The sequence below is a fragment of the Pseudophryne corroboree genome, chromosome 7 (assembly GCF_028390025.1).
Source record: "Pseudophryne corroboree isolate aPseCor3 chromosome 7, aPseCor3.hap2, whole genome shotgun sequence".
NCBI classification, from domain to species: domain Eukaryota; kingdom Metazoa; phylum Chordata; class Amphibia; order Anura; family Myobatrachidae; genus Pseudophryne; species Pseudophryne corroboree.
In genome coordinates, this window is record NC_086450.1 from 227,822,695 (window position 1) to 227,843,865 (window position 21,171).

Below are 21,171 nucleotides of genomic sequence, written 5' to 3' on the forward strand. Positions count from 1 at the left end.
TCTTCTAGGGGGCAGACTCCTTCAGAGGCTGAGACCAATTATCTCAACAAAGCAAAGTGGCTGGAGATGTATGGTGTGGACATGCATATTGTAAAGGTAAGCAATGCCACTGGCTTTGTTATTATGTTATGACTATCTGATGCTGCAACAGATTATATTAGTCAGTGGTGTCTTCCACACTTATAAACTGTGCTAGGCTTTTATATTTGGTCCAGACGCAATGCATTCATTTCTAACACAAATGTTTTTATTATAATTCTGGGCTATTGTGTATTTTATTAGATGGTGCAGCTGGATATTGTGGTGGTGTCCGGCAGCACGTCACTAGTTGTCAGGGAAGCCAGTCGCGCCCCATTTTTGTAATACCGGGATTGAGTTGTAGCCACAATTCAGCCTACTGAAGTAGCTGCCCCAGCCTCCTACATGCACTGACTGCATGTGGGAGGGCAAGGGGACAGTATCCGAACAGGTTTACATTTTCCCAATATAACAATCTGCAAATAATTGAATCCCCCCCAAGAAATAAACAAGCACATACATTGGCCTTACAGAAAATAACATAACACACGTTGGCCCCTACAGAAAAAATAATATCCCACATTGATTGCCCTCAAGGGAAAAAAATTGAACCCACATTCATGATTTATTGCCCAAGTCCCAAACTGAAGAGTGTCCCTGACCAGAGGCATTGCACCGGGTCCCCTGAAGACTAAAGGGCTAACTGCTGCCCGACCAGCAATGAGCGATGTCTGATGAATGGCCCAGTGCAGAGAGCAGGGTGGGCCCCACTGACTGAGGGACCTGCTCTTACCTTAGGGAGGCAGGCTGACCTTGTGAGTGCTGGACTGAGAGAGCTGATTAATAGACAGCTGTACATTTTTTTTTCTGATTCACTGCTGTCTGTGAATTAAAGACGACTCACACCCGGTGTCACTGGCACGGCCTGAATCTGCCTGTCTGAGTGCCAAACTACCACTACCTCCGCCTCTGTCAATCACAGCCTCTCCCTTTCACCATCTGCCTCCAGTGATGTGCGGTGAGGTAAATGGCTGAGGATGCACTGGCTAGTACCATAGCCAGATTTACACACACTACTGTATAAGAGCCTGAGGGTTCATGTGGGAATTACACAAAGGTGCAGCAGAATATACTGCTGGAAATTTGGTGAGTTTTGCTCAGAGATGTGCGGACAAGGTATTCAGGTGAGTCAGTGCCTCACCTGTCATAAACTTTTTACTCTAAACCGTAGAGTGCAGTGCGTAACCTATGATTTCATGCTGCTTAGCCATTCATAGACCAGGCCGTGCCTGAGAAGCTGGAAGAGCTGCTCCGAAGGGAGTTAGACTGCAGTGACTGCACCTCTGTGGAGGACGCCACACCCACTGTTAGTAATCCGGGGATGAAAATCCCAGAATTTTTTGGGCTAAATCCTGGGATCGGCTTCCTTACTAGTAATGCAATTTCTTCCTGCAGAATGTTTTATCTTTTTCCTGTTTGAATTATTGACGTATTATACTCTGCATTTGCTGTAACTTGGACAGGCTCGAGATGGAAATGACTATCAACTCGGACTGACTCCTACAGGTGTCCTGGTATTTGAAGGTGAAACAAAAATTGGACTGTTCTTCTGGTAAGTTCTCTAATTAGAGAGTAACACTTACTGTAGTTTATTTAGTTTTACTTAGCAGCAGATGATTATGGGAATTTTTAATTATTAAGCTATTTATATACACACTTATTATGCAACACTTTACAGAGTAGTCCTTCACATCCGTACCTGCTTCAGTGGAGCTTAGTGTTTGGGGGTCATTCTGAGTTGATCTCTCGCTAGCAACTTTCTGCAGCGCTGCGATCAGGTTAAATTTCTGCAAAACTACGTATGCACCGCAATGCGCAGGCGTGTCGTATGGGTACAAAGAGGATCGGTGCTGGGCAATGGATTTAATGAAGAATCCATTAGCACAGCTGATCGCAAGGTTATTGACAGAAAGATGGTGTTTGAGAGTGTCAACTGGGAGTGTTTGGAAAATTGCAGGCGTGTCCAAGCGTTTGCAGGGCGGGTGTCTGACGTCAATTCCGGGACCAAAAAGACTGAAGTGATCACAGCGGCTGAGTAAGTCCAGAGCTACTCAGAAACTACAAAAAACCTTTTTGTGTTGTCGGCTGCAAAAGTGTTCACACACACACACACACACACACACACTTGCAAAGTGAAAATACACTCTCCCATAGGCGGCGACCATCTGATCGCAGCACAGCAAAAAGTTGCTAGCGAGCGATCAACTCAGAATGACCCCCTTTATTCCCTGTCACATGAACACACACATACGCTAAGGTTAACATCCTCTTTCATCATATCTGAGGAACACTGCAGACTGTGGGTTTAGAGGGGGGCTGAGGAGTAGATACTAAATGGTTAAAACTTTTGGAGCTGAATAGCCCTTACCTGCGGCAGCAGCTCAGGTTTTTTATTTAGTGCCTGCAGGAGTGGCACAAAGAATTGTAGCTAGGATTTGTATTTTTCTCTTACGTCGTAGAGGATACTGGGGTCCACATTAGTACCATGGGTATAGACGGGTCCACTAGGAGCCATGGGCACTTTAAGAAATCAATAGTGTGGGCTGGCTCCTCCCTCTATGCCCCTCCCACCAGACTCTGTTTAGAAAATGTGCACGGAGGAACTTTGGAGAGATCCTGAAGAGTTTTCTACTTTTATTTTAAATGTTTGTTATTTTCAGTCAGGGCTATTTGGCAACATCCTGACTTCGTGGGACTTAGGGGGGAGAACGGCCCAACTTCCTTAGAGTTAATGGTCCCGTTTCTCTGCTGACAGGACACTGAGCTCCTGAGGGAGTCATTCACAAGCCACACCACGGCTCAACACGCTGTCACCCCCTAACAGAGCCAGAAGATGAAGAGTGGTGAGTACAACGCTGGCATCCCGGTTAGCGTGGCGCCGTGGGAATGGCGGCATTAGGGCTGGAGCGCAGCTCTGACTGCAGGCTGTGCTTCAGGGGGCTCAGACACACACTGGCGGTGTGTCCCGCTGTGAGGGGTGCGCTTCGCCTCCGCTGATGCCCACACTGGCCTCAATGTACTAACAGGGGTTTTAACTCTTGGTTAGACTTTTTTCTCTTACGTCCTAGAGGATGCTGGGGACTCCGTAAGGACCATGGGGATAGACGGGCTCCGCAGGAGACATGGGCACTAAAAAGAACTTTAGATATGTGTGTGCACTGGCTCCTCCCTCTATGCCCCTCCTCCAGACCTCAGTTTGATACTGTGCCCAGAGGAGACTGGGTGCATTACAGGGAGCTCTCCTGAGTTTCCTGAAAGAAAGAATTTTTGTTAGGTTTTTTATTTTCAGGGAGCCTGCTGGCAACAGGCTCCCTGCATCGAGGGACTGAGGGGAGAGAAGCAGACCTACTTAAATGCTAGGCTCTGCTTCTAAGGCTACTGGACACCATTAGCTCCAGAGGGAGTCGGAACGCAGGTCTCACCTAGCTGTTCATCCCGGAGCCGCGCCGCCGTCCTCCTCACAGAGCCGGAAAATAGAAGCCAGGTGAGTATGAGAAGAAAGAAGACTTCAGAGGTGGCAGAAGACTTCAGATCTTCACTGAGGTAACGCTGCGTGCCATTGCTCCCACACTAAACACACACGGCAGGCACTGTAAGGGTGCAGGGCGCAGGGGGGCGCCCTGGGCAGCAATTTAAACCTCTGGGACTGGCAAATAAAGTATATATATGGGCTCTGCACTGTATATTAGAGATCCCCTGCCGGTTTTTTGAAAGGAATCGAGCGGGAACGAAGCCCGCCGCTGAGAAACTGGCTCCCCGGACTCTCCCCTGCTGAACACGGTGACAGAGGGTTTTAAAGAAGGGGGGGGGGGCACATAATTTGGCGCAGTGAATATAATCTAATAAAAGTGCTATCTGGGTATTTTTTCCAGGGTCATTGGCGCTGGGTGTGTGCTGGCATACTCTCTCTCTCTGTCTCTCCTAAGGGCCTTGTGGGGGAACTGTCTCCAGATAGAGAATTCCCTGAGTGTGTGGGGTGTCGGTACGCGTGTGTCGGCATGTCTGAAGTGGAAGGCTCTTCCAGGGAGGAAGTGGAGCAAATGAGTGTGCAACGCCGACACCTGACTGGTTGGATATGTGGAATGTTTTAAATGCAAATGTGAATTTATTACACAAAAGGTTGGACAAAGCAGAGTCCAGGGAATCAAGCCCTGCCTTTCACCATGTCGCAGGGACCTTCTGCGCCCAAGTAGTAGACACTGATACCGACACGGATTCTGACTCCAGTGTCGACTACGATGATGTAAAGTTACAGCCAAAATTGGCTAAAAGTATTCATTATATGATTATTGCAATAAAAGATGTGTTGCATATCACAGATGACCCCTCTGTCCCTGACACGAGGGTACGTATGTATAAGGAAAAGAAACCTGAGGTAACCTTTCCCCCATCTCATGAACTGAACGAGTTATTTGAAAAGGCTTGGGAATCTCCAGACAAAAAACTGCAGATTCCCAAAAGGATTCTTATGGCGTATCCTTTCCCGGCTAAGGACAGGATTCGGTGGGAATCCTCCCCAAGGGTGGACAAAGCGTTGACACGCTTATCCAAAAAGGTAGCGCTGCCATCTCAAGATACGGCGACCCTCAAGGATCCTGCTGATCGCAGGCAGGAGACTACCTTGAAGTCAATTTACACACATACTGGTACCTTACTCAGACCGGCGATAGCGTCGGCTTGGGTTTGTAGCGCGGTCGCAGCGTTGACAGATACCTTATCTGCTGATATAGATACGCTGGATAAGGAAACCATTTTATTGACCCTGGGTCCTATTAAAGATGCTGTCCTATATATGTGAGATGCTCAGAGAGACGTTGGCCTACTGGGTTCCAGAGCCAACGCTATGGCGATTTTAGCTAGACGAGCCCTATGGACCCGACAATGGACGGGTGATGCCGACTCGAAGAGGCATATGGAGGTTTTACCTTACAAGGGTGAGGAATTGTTTGGGGAAGGTCTCACGGACCTAGTTTCCACAGCTACGGCAGGTAAATCATCTTTTTTTGCCTCATGTTTCCTCACAGCCTAAGAAAACGCCACATTATCAGATGCAGTCCTTTCGGTCGCATAAATCCAAGAGAGTACGGGGATCTTCCTGTCTTGCCAGAGGTAAGGGCAGGGGGAAAAAGCTGCCAGCCACAGCTAGTTCCCAGGAGCAGAAGTCCTCCCCGGCCTCTACAAAATCCACCGCATGACGCTGGGGCTCCGCTGAGGGAGTCCGCCCCAGTGGGGGCACGTCTTCGACTTTTCAGCCACGTCTGGATTCACTCACAGGTGGATGCCTGGGCAATAGAAATTGTTTCCCAGGGTTACAAGCTGGAATTCGAAGAGGTGCCTCCTCGCCGGTTTTTCAAATCGGCCCTACCGGCTTCTCCCCCAGAGAGGGAGATAGTTTTAAAAGCAATTCAAAAGTTGTGTCTTCAACAAGTGGTGGTCAAGGTTCCCCTGCTTCAGCAGGGGATGGGGTATTACTCAACCCTCTTTGTGGTCCCGAAACCGGACGGTTCGGTCAGACCCATTTTAAATTTAAAATCCTTAAACCTATACTTAAAAAGGTTCAAATTCAAGATGGAATCGCTCAGGTCAGTCATAGCCAGCCTAGAAGGGGGGGATTATATGGTGTCCCTGGACATAAAGGATGCATACCTTCATGTCCCCATTTATCCGCCTCATCAGGCGTTCCTGAGATTTGCTGTACAGGATTGTTATTACCAATTTCAGACGTTGCCGTTTGGCTTTCCACGGCCCCGAGGATTTTCACCAAGGTAATGGCGGAAATGATGGTGCTCCTGCGCAAGCAGGGTGTCACAATTATCCCGTACTTGGACGATCTCCTAATAAAGGCGAGATCAAGAGAGCAGTTACTGAACAGCGTATCGCTTTCCCTGAGGGTGTTGCAGCAGCACGGCTGGATTCTCAATATCCCGAAGTCACAGTTGGTTCCGACGATGAGGTCAATCCTACTCTGATAAAGGCTAGGAAGGACGTGACAGCAAAACATTATCACCGTATTTGGAGGAAGTATGTCTCTTGGTGTGAGTCCAGGAATGCTCCTCCGGAAGAATTCCATCTGGGCCGTTTCCTTCACTTCCTACGGACTGGAGTGAATTTGGGCCTAAAATTAGGCTCCATTAAGGTTCAGATTTCGGCCCTATCCATTTTCTTTCAGAAGGAATTGGCTTCTCTTCCGGAAGTACAGACTTTTGTGAAGGGAGTGCTGCATATCCAGCCTCCTTTTGTACCTCCAGTGGCTCCTTGGTACCTTAACGTGGTGTTGCGGTTCCTTAAGTCTCACTGGTTTGAGCCTCTAAAAACGGTGGAATTAAAGTATCTGACTTTGAAAGTGGTCATGTTGTTGGCCTTGGCATCGCCAAGGCGAGTGTCTGAATTGGCGGCTTTATCTCACAAAAGCTCCTATCTGATTTTCCATGTGGATAGAGCAGAGTTGCGGACTCGTCCTCAATTTTTGCCCAAGGTGGTTTCATCTTTTCATATGAACCAACCTATTGTGGAGCCTGTGGCTACGCGGGCCTTGGAGGATTCCGGGTCCCTTGATGTGGTCAGGGCATTGAAAATTTATGTAGCCAGAACGGCTCGGGTGAGGAAAACAGAAGCTCTGTTTGTCCTGTATGCAGCCAACAAGGTTGGCGCGTCTGCTTCTAAGCAGACTATTGCTCGCTGGATCTGTAACACGATTCAGCAAGCTCATTTTACGGCTGGATTGCCGGTACCAAATTCGGTGAAGGCCCATTCCACTAGGAAGGTGGGCTCTTCTTGGGCGGCTGCCCGAGGTGTCTCGGCATTACAGCTTTGCCGAGCAGCGACTTGGTCGGGTTCAACACCTTTGCAAAGTTCTACAAGTTTGATACCCTGGCTGATGAGGACCTCATGTTTGCTCAATCGGTGCTGCAGAGTCATCCGTGCTCTCCTGCCCATTTTAGAGCTTTGGTATAATCCCCATGGCCTTACGGAGTCCCCAGCATCCTCTAGGACGTAAGAGAAAATAAGATTTTAAACCTACCGGTAAATCTTTTTCTCCTAGTCCGTAGACGATGCTGGGCGCCCGTCCCAGTGCGGTCTGCATTCTGCAAGACTTGTATATAGTTTCTGTTTACATAAGGGTAATGTTACAGTTTTGATCAGTCTTGGGCTGATGCTGTTTTGTTTCATACTGTTGACTGGTTCGTATATCCATGTTATACGGTGTGGATGGTCTGGGCTGGTATGAATCTTGCCCTTAGATTAACAATAATCCTTTCCTCGTACTGTCCGTCTCCTCTGGGCACAGTTTCTCTAACTGAGGTCTGGAGGAGGGGCATAGAGGGAGGAGCCAGTGCACACCCATATCTAAAGTTCTTTTTAGTGCCCATGTCTCCTGCGGAGCCCGTCTATCCCCATGGTCCTTACGGAGTCCCCAGCATCCTCTACGGACTAGGAGAAAGATTTCCCGGTAGGTTTAAAATCTTATTTTTTTTTACCTGGGCCAGTATAAAAAATGTGGAAAGCCGTGCGCCATTACAGGGAGCGGGGCTTCACTCCGAGCGGATCCTACTGCTCTCCAGCGCCTTTTCCCTCTGCAGCTCATGCAGGCAGCATTCTTAGGGACGCGCAGCTCCTCCACAAGGACTCCCAAGTCTCCTCAGTGGTATAAGGGAGTCTTAGTAAAGAAGGGGAGCAAGTTTAAGATTATAACCATTACTATGGTGCTTATTTCTGTGCGACCCAGCTAGGTTTTACCTTGCTAGAAGGGGTGCTGTGTGGCTGGCTCTGATTTCTGTGTCTCTCTGAGGACCCTGCCTACATATACTGAGTTTTCACTAGTGTGTGTGTGTGTGTGTGTGTGTGTGTGTGTGTCCCTTTACAATCATGTCCAGGGGGACTGTGTGTCTTGTACAGCAGAATGTCTCTCATCTCCTGGGGACTCACTACCCTGCACTCAGGGTAGTGTTCACTCCCAGTCCAGTGGGGCTGAACCCCCATGGTTGGCTTCCGTTAAAGGGATGATTTCAAATTTCTACTAAGCTGTCCCATACTGAGAATGAGACAAAATTCTTACGGCAGTCTGATAAATAGACCTGATAAATAGAGATTCACCTCCCATGCCTGCGCCCCACACTCTCGCAATTTGCCCACAATAACGTACTCTGGCCCAAATCGTGCAGGGTGATACAGATCCTGACACGTCTGATCCAGAGGAGGGTGAAGTGGATGCGATTGGGGGGGGGATGCTGTCCTGGCACAGGGTATACAGGCCCTCATTCAGATCTGACCTACATATTCCTGATAATACTGAAGATGTGGAAGAGGAATCTTATTTTAACACTAAAACGAAATCCTCAGCTACTTTCCCTGCTTCAAAGGAATTAAATGCCTTGTTTGAAGAGATGTGGGTGAACCCTGACAAAAAGTTTCAGATCCCTAAAAGGCTGATTTCTTCCTTTCCCTTTCCTGCGGAGGATAGGAAGAAATGGGAAAACCCGCCGATTGTTGACGCATCAGTGTCCAGGTTGTGCGTAAGATAGTCTTACCGGTTCTTAGGGCCGCGTCCATAAAGGACGCAGCTGACCGCAAGATTGAGACCACTCTCAAATCTTTATACACTGTGGCTGAGGTGGCCAAGAGACACACTATTGCTTGTGCATGGATCACTAGGGCCATTGCTAAGTGGTCAGGTAACCTAATTGACGTCTTAAATTCCTTACCCAGGGGGTTTTACTCCTATAGAATATTCAGGATTCTAACTTTGTGGTGGAGGCCTTAAAGGAAATTGTTTTGCTCAACGCACGCACAACTGCCATGGCAGTATCAGCACGCAGAGGCTTGTGGCTACGCCAGTGGACTGCGTATATGCGGATTCCAGGAAAGGCGTGGAAAGCCTACCATTCACGGGTGAGGCTCTTTTTGGAGATGAACTGGATACGTGGATATCCAAAGCTACAGCGGGTAAGTCTACATACCTTCCTTCCTCAGCAACCCCAGCTAGGAAAACCTACTCTGCTCCAACTCTGCAGTCCTTTAGGATTGCAAAATTTAAAGGAAAATCCAAGGGTTCTTCTACAACCTTCCGAGGCGGTAAAAGTAAACCCAGAAAACCTGCAGCTGCAGGTTCTCAGGAACAGACCTCCGGATCTGCTTCCTCAGAGCCTTCAGCATGATGGTGGACTGCACTGCCTGGACGACAGGCAGGTGGGTGCCCGGTTACGTTATTTCAGTCACATATGGGCGACATGTCAAGATCCCTGGGTCAAAGAGCTTATCGCACAGGGATACAGACTGGAATTTCAGGAACTCCCATCTCCCAGATTCTTCAAATCCGGTATACTGTACCAGCTTCTCCAGAAGCAGGTTTGACTTTGCAGGCAGTGATTCAAAAACTGGTACAGACTCGGGTCATTGTGCCAGTTCCACTACACCTACAAAAATAAGATTTTAAACCTACCGGTAAATCTTTTTCTCGTAGTCTGTAGAGGATGCTGGGGACTCCGTAAGGACCATGGGGATAGACGGGCTCCGCAGGAGACATGGGCACTTTAAGAAAGACTTTAGGTCTGGGTGTGCACTGGCTCCTCCCTCTATGCCCCTCCTCTAGACCTCAGTTAGAGAAACTGTGCCCAGAGGAGACGGACAGTACGAGGAAAGGATTTTTGTTAATCCAAGGGCAAGATTCATACCAGCCACACCAATCACACCGTATAACTTGTGTATCTATTAAACAGTTAACAGTATGAAAAAACAACGTAGCATCAGTCCAACCTGATGAAACTATAACATAACCCTTATGTAAGCAAAACTATATCCAAGTCTCGCAGAAGTAGTCCACACTTGGGACGGGCGCCCAGCATCCTCTACGGACTAGGAGAAAAAGATTTACCGGTAGGTTTAAAATCTTATTTTCTCTAACGTCCTAGAGGATGCTGGGGACTCCGTAAGGACCATGGGGATTATACCAAAGCTCCCAAACGGGCGGGAGAGTGCGGATGACTCTGCAGCACCGAATGAGCAAACCTTAGGTCCTCCTCAGCCAGGGTATCAAACTTATAGAACTTTGCAAAGGTGTTTGAACCCGACCAAGTAGCAGCTCGGCACAGTTGTAGTGCCGAGACCCCTCGGGCAGCCGCCCAAGACGAGCCCACCTTCCTAGTGGAATGGGCCTTGACCGATTTTGGTAACTGCAATCCAGCCGTAGAATGCGCCTGCTGAATCGTGTTCCAGATCCAGCGAGCAATAGTCTGCTTTGAAGCAGGGGCGCCAACCTTGTTGGCTGCATATAGGACAAACAGTGCTTCTGTTTTCCTGACTCTAGCCGTTCTGGCCACATAAATTTTCAAAGCCCTGACTACATCAAGGGACTCTGAATCCTCCAAATCTCGTGTAGCCACAGGCACCACAATAGGTTGGTTCATATGAAAAGGTGACACCACCTTAGGCAAGAATTGAGGACGGGTCCGCAATTCCGCCCTATCCATATGGAAAACCAGATAGGGGCTTTTATGAGACAAAGCCGCCAATTCCGACACTCGCCTAGCCGAAGCCAAGGCTAATAACATGACCACCTTCCAAGTGAGATATTTTAACTCCACCGTTTGAAGTGGTTCAAACCAGTGCGACTTAAGGAAACTCAACACCACGTTAAGGTCCCAAGGAGCCACCGGAGGTATAAAAGGAGGCTGAATATGCAGCACTCCCTTCACAAAAGTCTGTACTTCTGGGAGAGAAGCCAATTCTTTTTGAAAGAAAATGGATAAGGCCGAAATCTGAACCTTACTGGAGCCTAATTTTAGGCCCAAATTCACTCCAGTTTGTAGGAAGTGAAGGAAACGGCCCAAATGGAATTCTTCCGTAGGAGCATTCCTGGCCTCACACCAAGAAACATATTTTCGCCATATCCAGTGATAATGTTTCGCTGTCACGTCTTTCCTAGCCTTTATCAGAGTAGGAATGACCTCATCCGGAATTCCCTTTTCCGCTAGGATCCGGCGTTCAACCGCCATGCTGTCAAACGCGGTAAGTCTTGGAACAGACATGGCCCCTGTTGTAACAGGTCCTGCCTTAGAGGAAGAGACCACGGATCTTCTGTGAGCATTTCCAGCAGATCCGGATACCAGGTCCTTCATGGCCAATCTGGAACAATGAGAATTGTTCTCACTCCTCTTTTTCTTATTATACTCAACACCTTGGGTATGAGAGGAAGAGGAGGAAACACATAGACCGACTGGAACACCCACGGTGTCACTAGGGCGTCTACTGCTACCGCCTGAGGGTCTTTTGACCTGGCGCAATACCTTTGCAGCTTTTTGTTGAGACGGGATGCCATCATGTCTATATGGGGCAGTCCCCATTGACTTGCAATCTGTGCGAAGACTTCCCGATGAAGTCCCCACTCCCCTGGATGCAGGTAGTGTCTGCTGAGGAAGACTGCTTCCCAGTTGTCCACTCCCGGAATGAACACTGCTGACAGTGCGCTTACATGATTTTCCGCCCAGCAAAGAATCCTGGTGGCTTCCGCCATTGCCACTCTGCTCCTTGTGCCGCCTTGGCGGTTTACAGGAGCCACTTCGGTGATGTTGTCTGACTGGATCAGAACTGGTTGGTCGCGAAGTAAGTTCTCCGCTTGTCGTAGGGCGTTGTATATGGCCCTCAGTTCCAGGATGTTGATGTGAAGACAAGTCTCTTGACTTGTCCAAAGTCCTTGGAAGTTTCTTCCCTGTGTGACTGCTCCCCACCCTCTGAGGCTCGCGTCCGTGGTCACCAGGATCCAATCCTGAATGCCGAACCTGCGGCCTTCCAAAAGGTGAGCACTCTGCAGCCACCACAGGATAGATACCCTGGCCCTGGGGGACAGGGTGATCAGCTGATGAATTTGTAGATGTGACCCAGACCACTTGTCCAATAGGTCCCATTGGAAAGTCCTTGCATGGAACCTGCCGAAGGGAATGGCTTCATATGTTGCCACCATCTTTCCCAGGACTTGAGTGCAATGATGCACAGACACTTGTTTTGGCTTCAATAGGTTCTTGACCAGAGTCATGAGTTCCTGAGCTTTTTCTATCGGAAGAAAAACCCTTTTCTGGTCTGTGTCCAGAATCATGCCCAAGAAGGTCAGACGAGTCGTAGGAACCAGCTGTGACTTCGGGATATTGAGAATCCAGCCGTGTTGCTGTAACACCTTCAATGAAAGTGACACGCTGTTCAGTAACTTCTCTCGTGATCTCGCTTTTATGAGGAGATCGTCCAAGTATGGGATAATTGTGACACCCTGCTTGCGCAGGAGCACCATCATGTCCGCCATTACCTTGGTGAAAATCCTCTGGGCCGTGGAAAGCCCAAACGGCAACGTCTGAAATTGGTAATGACAATCCTGTACCGCAAATCTCAGGTACGCCTGGTGAGGCGGATAAATGGGGACATGAAGGTATGCATCCTTTATGTCCAGAGATACCATAAAATCCCCTCCCTTCCAGGCTGGGGATAACCGCTCTGAGCGATTCCATCTTGAACTTGAACCGTTTTAAGTATAGGTTCAGGGATTTTAAATTCAATATGGCTCTGACCAAACCGTCCGGTTTCGGAACTACAAACAGTGTTGAGTAGTATCCCTTCCCTCTCTGAAGCAGGGGAACTTCGACCACCACTTGTTGAAGACACAATTTGTGAATAGCATTTAACACTATCTCCCTTTCTAGGGGAGAAGTCGGTAGAGCCGATTTGAAAAACCGGCTAGGAGGCACCTCTTCGAATTCCAGCTTGTATCCCTGAGAAACAATTTCTATTGCCCTGGGATCCACCTGTGAGTGAACCCAGATGTGGCTGAAAAGTCGAAGACGTGCCCCCACTGGGGCGGACTCCCTCAGCGGAGCCCCAGCGTCATGCGGTGGATTTTGTAGAGGCCGGGGAGGACTTCTGTTCCTGGGAACTAGCTGTGCTGTGCAGCTTTTTACCTCTGCCCTTACCTCTGGCAAGAAAGGACGATCCATGTACTCTTTTTTTTCTTTTATTTGAACGAAAGGACTGCATTTGATAATGTGGCACTTTCTTAGGATGTGAGGGAACATAAGGCAAAAAATTAGATTTACCTGCCGTAGCCGTGGAGACCCAGGTCCGAGAGCCCTTCCCCAAACAATTCCTCACCCTTGTAAGGTAAGACCTCCATATGTCTTTTTGAGTTGGCATCACCTGTCCACTGCCGGGTCCAGAGGACTCGTCTAGCAGAAATTGACATAGCGTTTATTCTGGAACCCAGTAAACTAATGTCTCTCTGAGCATCTCTCATATATAAGACAGCATCCTTTATATGGCCTAGGGTCAATAAAATGGTATCCTTATCTAGGGTCTCCATTTCCGCTGATAAGGAATCAGTCCATGCTGCTACAGCGCTACAAACCCAGGCCGACGCAATTGCCGGTCTGAGTAATGTACCAGAATGTGTGTAAATGGATTTCAAGGTAACCTCCTGCTTGCGGTCAGCAGGATCCTTGAGGGTGGCTGTATCTTGGGATGGCAGCGCTATCTTTTTTGACAAGCGTGTCAACGCTTTGTCCACCTTAGGGGAGGATTCCCACCGTATCCTGTCCGTTGGCGGGAAAGGATACGCCATAAGAATCCTTTTGGGAATCTGCAGTTTTTTGTCTGGAGATTCCCACGCTTTTTCACATAATTCGTTCAACTCATGTGAGGAGGGAAAAGTTACCTCAGGCTTCTTTCCCTTATACATGTGTACCCTCGTGTCAGGGACAGGGGGTTCCTCTGTGATATGCAACACTTCTTTTATTGCAATAATCATATATCGAATACATTTAGCCACTTTTGGCTGTAACTTTGCATCATCGTAGTCGACACTGGAGTCCGAATCCGTGTCGGTATCTGTGTCTCCTATCTGGGATAGTGGGCGCTTCTGAGACCCTGAAGGTCCCGGCGACATAGGGACAGACATGGGTTCACTCCCTGACTGTTCCTTAGCTTCAGCTTTGTCTAATCTTTTGTGCAATAAGTTCACACTAGCACTTAAAACATTCCACATATCCATCCAGTCAGGTGTCTGCACCGCCGACGGAGACCTCACATTCATACGCCCCCCTCCTCCCTAGGTGAGCCTTCTACCTCAAACATGTCGACACACACGTTCCGACACACCACACACACAGGGAACCTCTTATCTGAAGATAGATTCCCCACCAGGCCCTTTGGAGAGACAGAGAGAGAGTATGCCAGCACACACCCCAGCGCTATATGACCCTGGAAAAAAACACAATGTTCATCCAGTAGCGCTGTTTATACTTTATATCCGCCAAATTTGTGGCCCCCCCCCCCCCCCTCTTAAAACCCCTCTATCACCGTGTATTAGCAGGGGAGAGTCCGGGGAGCTTCCTCTCAGCGCTGTGCTGTGGAGAAAAATGGCGCTGGTGAGTGCTGAGGGAGAAGCCCCGCCCCCTCGGCGGCGGGCTACTGTCCCGCTCAAAATTCCTGAAAACTAGCGGGGGCTCTGTTATATACATGTACAGTGCCCATCTGTACATGTTTATATTTATTTTGCCAATGGAGAGATTTTATTGCTGCCCAGGGCGCCCCCTTTGCGCCCTGCACCCTTACAGTGACTGCGGTGTGTGAGGTGTATGGGAGCAATGGCGCACAGCTTTACTGCTGTGCGTTACCTCAGTGAAGATCATGAAGTCTTCTGCCGCCTCTGAAGTCTTCTTTTCTTCTCATACTCACCTGGCTTCTATCTTCAGGCTCTGCGAGGAGGACGGCGGCGCGGCTCTGGGACGGACGGCGAGGGTGAGACCTGCGTACCAATCCCTCTGGAGCTAATGGTGTCCAGTAGCCTAAGAAACAGAGCCTTGAAACTCACAGAAGTAGGTCTGCTTCTCTCTCCTCAGTCCCTCGATGCAGGGAGTCTGTTGCCAGCAGGCTCCCTGAAAATAAAAAACCTAACAAATATACTTTCTGACAGGAAACTCAGGAGAGCTCCCTGTAGTGCACCCATCTCCTCTGGGCACATTATCAAACTGAGGTCTAGAGGAGGGGCATAGATGGAGGAGCCAGTGCACACCCAGACCTAAAGTCTTTCTTAAAGTGCCCATGTCTCCTGCGGAGCCAGTCTATCCCCATGGTCCTTATGGAGTCCCCAGCATCCTCTAGGACGTTAGAGAAACAACGGTTATTATTCCAACCTGTTTGAAGTACTGATACCGGATGGTACGGTAAGGCCCATTTTAAACCTCAAGTCACTGAACCCGTACTTACGGGTGTCCAAATTCAAGATGGAGTCTCTGAGAGCGGTGATCTCAGGTCTGGAGGAGAGGGAATTCCTGATGTCTCTCGACATCAAGGATGTGTACCTTCACATTCCGATTTGGCCGCCTCATCAGACATATCTGAGGTTTGCCCTGCAGGACTGGCACCGAGGGATTTCACCAAGGTGATGGCAGAGATGATGTTTCTCCTCCGCAAACAGGGAGTGAACATCATACCATACCTGGAAGACCTGCTGATAAAAGCGCCTTCCAGGAAGAGGTGGTTGGACAGCATTGCCCTCTCAACCAGACTTCTCCAGGATCACGGGTGGATTCTGAACCTACCAAAATCCCACCTGGATCCAACACTGAGGCTTCCGTTCCTAGGAATGATCCTGGATACTGAGGAACAAAAGGTGTTCCTTCCCTTAGAAAAGGCATTGGTAATCCTGTCAATGGTGCCGGATGTCCTAAAACCAACCCGGATATCGGTGCATCTGTGCATTCGCCTTCTTGGGAAGATGGTAACCTCTTACGAGGCTCTGCAGTATGGAAGGTTTCATGCCAGGCCATTCCAGATGGATCTGTTGGATAAATGGTCTGGATCACATCTTCACTTGCACCAGAGGATACGTCTGTCGCCAAAAGCCAGGATTTCTCTTCTATGGTGACTCCAGACTTCTCACCTGACCGAGGGTCGACGGTTCGGGATTCAAAATTGGATTCTGCTAACTACGGACGCAAGCCTCAGAGGTTGAGGAGCAGTCACCCAAGGGAACAGTTCCAAGGAAAATGGTCAAGTCAGGAAGCCATTCTTCCGATCAACATTCTGGAATTAAGGGCCATATACAACGCCCTTCTACAATCATTGCAGCTTCTTCAAGATCAAGCCATTCAGGTTCAGTCGGACAATGTGACAGCCGTAACGTACATAAACCGACGGAGCGGAATGAAGAGCAGAGCTGCAATGTCAGAGGTAACAAAAATTCTCCTCTGGGCAGAAAGACACGCAGTGGCGCTGTCGGCAATCTTCATTCCGGGAAAAGACAACTGGGAAGCGGACTTCCTCAGCAGACACGACCTCCATCCAAGAGAGTGGGGCCTTCACCTGCAGGTGTTCGTGTCCTTGACAAGTTGGTGGGGAATTCCACAGATATACATGATGGCATCTCGTCTCAACAAGAACCTAAAGCGCTATTGTTCCAGGTCGAGGGACCCACAAGCAGTGGCCGTGGACGCTCTGGTCACTCCATGGGTTTACCAGATGGTTTACGTGTTCCCACCTCTTCCACTGATCCCAAGAATTCTCAAAAGAATAAAAAGGGAAAAGGTTCAAGCGATTCTCATTGCTCCAAATTGGCTGAGAAGGGCCTGGTACGCGGATCTACTGGAGATGCTCCTGGAGGACCCATGGCCTCTACCTCTGCGAGAAGATCTTCTGCAGCAGGGGCCTTTCGTCTATCAAGACTTACCGCGGCTACGTTTGACGGCATGGAAGTTGAACGTCAGATTTTAGCCCAGAAAGGCATTACTAACAAGGTTATTCCAACCCTGATCCAAGCTAGGAAAAGGGTAACGCCTAAACATTACCACTGTATTTGGAAAAAATATGTCTCGTGGTGTGAAAACACAGGAAATTTTCCTGCTGTGGAATATCAACTGGGACGTTTTCTCCTTTTTCTGCAGTCAGGTGTGGATGTGGGCCTACGTTTTTGGGCTCCTTGAAAGTCCAGATTTCGGCCTTGTCCATTTTCTTCCAGAAACAATTGGCTTCCCTCCCTGAGGTTCAGACGTTCTTGAAGGGGGTTCTGCACATCCAACCTCCCTTTGTGCCTCCCACGGCACCTTGGGATCTTAACGTGGTGTTGCGGTTTCTGCAATCAGACTTGTTTGAACCTTTACAAGAGGTTGACATTAAGTTTCTTACATGGAAGACTGTTACACTGTTGGCCTTGGCTTCTGCAAGGCGTGTGTACGAACTGGGGGCGGTATCTTACAAAAGCCCCTATTTGGTTTTTCATGAGGATAGAGCTGAACTCGGAACTCGTCAGCAATTTCTTCCTAGGGTGGTGTCTGCGTTTCATATCAACCAACCTATTGTGGTTCCGGTGCTTACTGACACCTCTTCTACCTCAAATTCCCGAGTAGTTGTGAGGGCTTTGAGAATCTATGTGAAGAGGACAGCTCATCACAGAAAATCTGACTCACTGTTTGTTCTCTATGATCCCAAGAAGATTGGGTATCCTTCTTCAAAGCAGTCTCTTGCTCACTGGATCAGGCTTACTATCCAGCAAGCTTATTCATCGGCAGGATTGTCTGTTCCGAAAGTACAGGCCCACTCTACTCGTAAAGTGGATTCTTCCTGGGCGGCTGCCCGGGGTGTCTCGGCTTTACAGCTCTGCCGAGCAGCTACTTGGTCAGGATCGAACACGTTTGCTAAGTTCTACAAGTTCGATACTATGGTCTCTGAGGACCTTCAGTTTGGTCAATCAGTTCTTCAGGAACCTCAGCACTCTCCCACCCGGTTTGGGAGCTTTGGTATATCCCCATGGTACTAATGTGGACCCGAGTATCCTCTAGGACGTAAGAGAAAATAGGATTTTAATTGCCTACCAGTAAATCTTTTTCTCGTAGTCCGTAGAGGATACTGGGCGCCCGTCCAGTGCTTCGTGTTTCCTGCCCTGTTACTTAGTTAAGTAATGTTGTTGGTTCAGCTGTTGCTGTTCCTGTTCAGTTTGGTTAGCATGGCTTTCCACTTGTTTGTGTGTGCTGGTTCGAATCTCACCACTGTTCAGTTACATTCTTCTTCCAAAGTATGTCCGTCTCCTCGGGCACAGTTTCTAGACTGAGTCTGGTAGGAGGGGCATAGAGGGAGGAGCCAGCCTACACTCTTGATTTCTTAAAGTGCCCATGGCTCCTAGTGGACCCGTCTATACCCATGGTACTAATGTGGACCCCAGTATCCTCTACGGACTACGAGAAAAGGATTTACCGGTAGGTAATTAAAATCCTATTATTTCTAACCTAGGTTGCCCTGGATATCCTTATGGGATCAAGCTCTGTGGGGGAGCTGATGTTAGGACAGTGCCGGCAGCCAGCGTCTGTCTCCCCCATCTGTAATCCGCTCCCGGCCCTGGAAGAGGGTCACTAGCTACCTGCGGTGCTTTGAGGCACTAATAGCTGCCTTGGGAGTACTCCCCTTTTTATTACCATCCATGTTGGTCCTGTTAGTTTTAAATTTCGGCACTGCTTTTATGGTGGCCTCCATTTTGAGTGAACAGACGCTTCATATGAAATGACCATGGGAGCAGCAGGCAGACCAGCTGGAATTGCTGCTGACACTTTAACTATCTGCGGCTTGCACTGCTGGCCACCACAGCCTACTGCGGTAGCACTGGGTTGTTGAGAGCACGAACACTTTTTCCTTAGAAGGCTGGAGCCTGTTTCTCAGGCTTCGCTTCTCCAGGGTCACATTACTGTGAGCTTTCTACTGGCTCCCGGTCTGCTTATATTAAAGTGGCCTCCTTCTGGCTGAGCCACGACTTGCATTTTATGGCCAGCTCCACCTACAGCAATAGCCCCAGCATTGCCCCAGTTGGTAGTAATAAATGCATTTCTAACTGAATGAAGTGCATTTCTAGTGGAATTTTATATATCTATCCAGACTGCAATCGTTTAGGGCTACCTGTGCTCTGGTTGTGTAGTCCAATTGGACGGCAGATGTGTTGTTGTCTAATTTAGCACAGTTGATGTACTGATTGGCTTTACTACCCTATACTCAGAAAATGCTTGTACAGTATTTTTTTCTTCCTCTTGTACAAAGAACTTCAGATAATGTGTTATTTAATTTTCTGCTGCGGAGTACACTGGGCTCCACAAGGAATTACATCGGGTTGTAGAGTAGGATCTTGATCCGAGGCCCAACAGGCTCAAAGCTTTTGACTGTTCCCAAGATGCACAGCGCCGCCTCCTCTATAACCCCGCCTCCATGCCAGTGAGCTCAGTTTGTAAGTTGGTGCCTTGCAGTATACAGGCACTTAACAGGAGGCTGCCCTAAGCAGCCTTTTCAGAGCTTCGTTTTACAGACTGAAAACAGAGAAATTGTAAAGAAGACTTCCAGGGCTGCTGCAGGCAAAGTCTAATTCACCAAAGAAATGGCGGTCATGACGGCTACACTCCGCCATCAAGGGGTCAGGATACTACCATATCTAGACGATTTGCTGATCCTGGCGAGTTCCTCAGAAATTCTCCTGTGTCATCTCGATCTGACGTTCCAGTGCATGGCAGCCCACGGGTGGCTGATCAACTGGAAGAAATCCTCCCTGGTTCCGGCTCGGAGCATGGTACACCTGGGAGCGTTGTTGGACACTCACAACCAGCGGTTGTTCTTGTCTCAGGAGAAAGTCCTGAAACTCCAGGACAAGATCCGATGCTTTCTATCCCGTCCGCAAGTGTCGATTCATTCGGCGATGCAAGTGTTAGGTCTCGTGGTGTTGGCTTTCGACATGGTGGAGTATGCTCAATTCCATTCTCGTCCTCTACAGAAGTTGATTCTGTCCAAGTGGGACGGCCTGCCTCACCGGATATGATCTCCCTATCTCCGGAGGTACGCCTTTCACTGAGCTGGTGGCTGCAGGACCAACAATTGAGCAGGGGTCGTCCCTTCTGGATATCCAACTGGGTCCTGCTGACGACGGATTCCAGTCTGAGAGGTTGGGGCGCGGTATTGGAGCAACACTCTCTTCAGGGTCGGTGGACCAAGGAGGAGTCGCTACTCCCGATAAATATTCTGGAACTGCGGGTAGTGTTCAATGCTTTGACAATGGCCCAGCATCTAATACAGAACAGACCTGTTCAAGTACAATCGGACAACGCCACCACAGTGGCGTATATCAATCATCAGGGCGGCACTCAAAGCCGCATGGCAATGAAGTATCAAGGATTCTTCAGTGGGCAGAATGCCATCTGCCGGCCATATCAGCAGTGTTCATTCCGGATGTTCTGAACTGGGAGGCGGACTATCTCAGTCATCAGGACGTGCACGCCGGAGAATGGAGCCTCCATCCAGAGGTGTTTCAACTTCTTGTGGACAAGTAGGGCCTCCCAGATGTGGACCTGATGGCGTCTCGACACAATCACAAGGCTCCGGTCTTCGGAGCAAGGACAAGGGATCCTCAAGCGGCGTTCGTGGATGCTCTGTCTATTCCGTGGAACTTTCGGCTGCCGTATGTGTTCCCTCCGGTGTCACTCCTGCCCAGAGTAATACGGAAGTTCAAGCAAGAAGGAAGAAACTACAAGCATGACTTTTTCAAGTTTAGTACGGCCAAACTATTGGCTTTTCTACAACAAGGCCTGGATTCAAGCCTGTGTCTTGCCTCCCTCAAGGTGCATATTTCTGCCTTGTCGGTTTGGTTTCAGAGAAAGATCGCTACCCTACCTGATGTCTATACATTCACTCGGGGTGTGTTGAGGATTCAGCCTCCTTATGTGCCACCTGTGCCTCCTTGTGATTTGTCGGTGGTCTTGGAGGCCTTACAGGAGTCTCCGTTTGAGCCTCTTACCACTGCTGACCTTAAGTGGCTTTCCCTTAAGGTGTTGTTTTTGCTGGCCATTGCTTCAGCTAGGAGGGTCTCGGACTTGGGTGCCTTATCCTATAAGTCTCCCTATTTGATTTTTCACCGTGACCGGTCGGTGCTTCGAACACGCCCAGGTTATTTACCCAAGGTGGTGTCTTTCTTCCACTTTAACCAGGAGATTGTGGTTCCGGCCTTTAATTCTCCTGAGTTGTCTTCCAAAGAGCGAACTTTGGATGTAGTACGGGCTCTCCGTATCTATGTGAAGAGAACTTCCTCCATTAGGAAAT

At 48.9% G+C, this 21,171-nt stretch overlaps 1 protein-coding gene across 3 annotated transcripts in view; it reads left to right on the forward strand.

Moving 5' to 3' along the window:
• EPB41L5 (erythrocyte membrane protein band 4.1 like 5) overlaps positions 1-21,171 on the forward strand; it is a 562,556-nt gene that overhangs the window by 266,809 nt on the left and 274,576 nt on the right. For all 3 annotated transcript variants that reach the window (XM_063933986.1, XM_063933985.1, XM_063933987.1), the window contains exons 9-10: positions 9-96; positions 1,542-1,630. In XM_063933986.1, the coding sequence (XP_063790056.1) occupies positions 9-96; positions 1,542-1,630 (177 nt within the window). The remainder of the gene's footprint in view (positions 1-8; positions 97-1,541; positions 1,631-21,171) is intronic.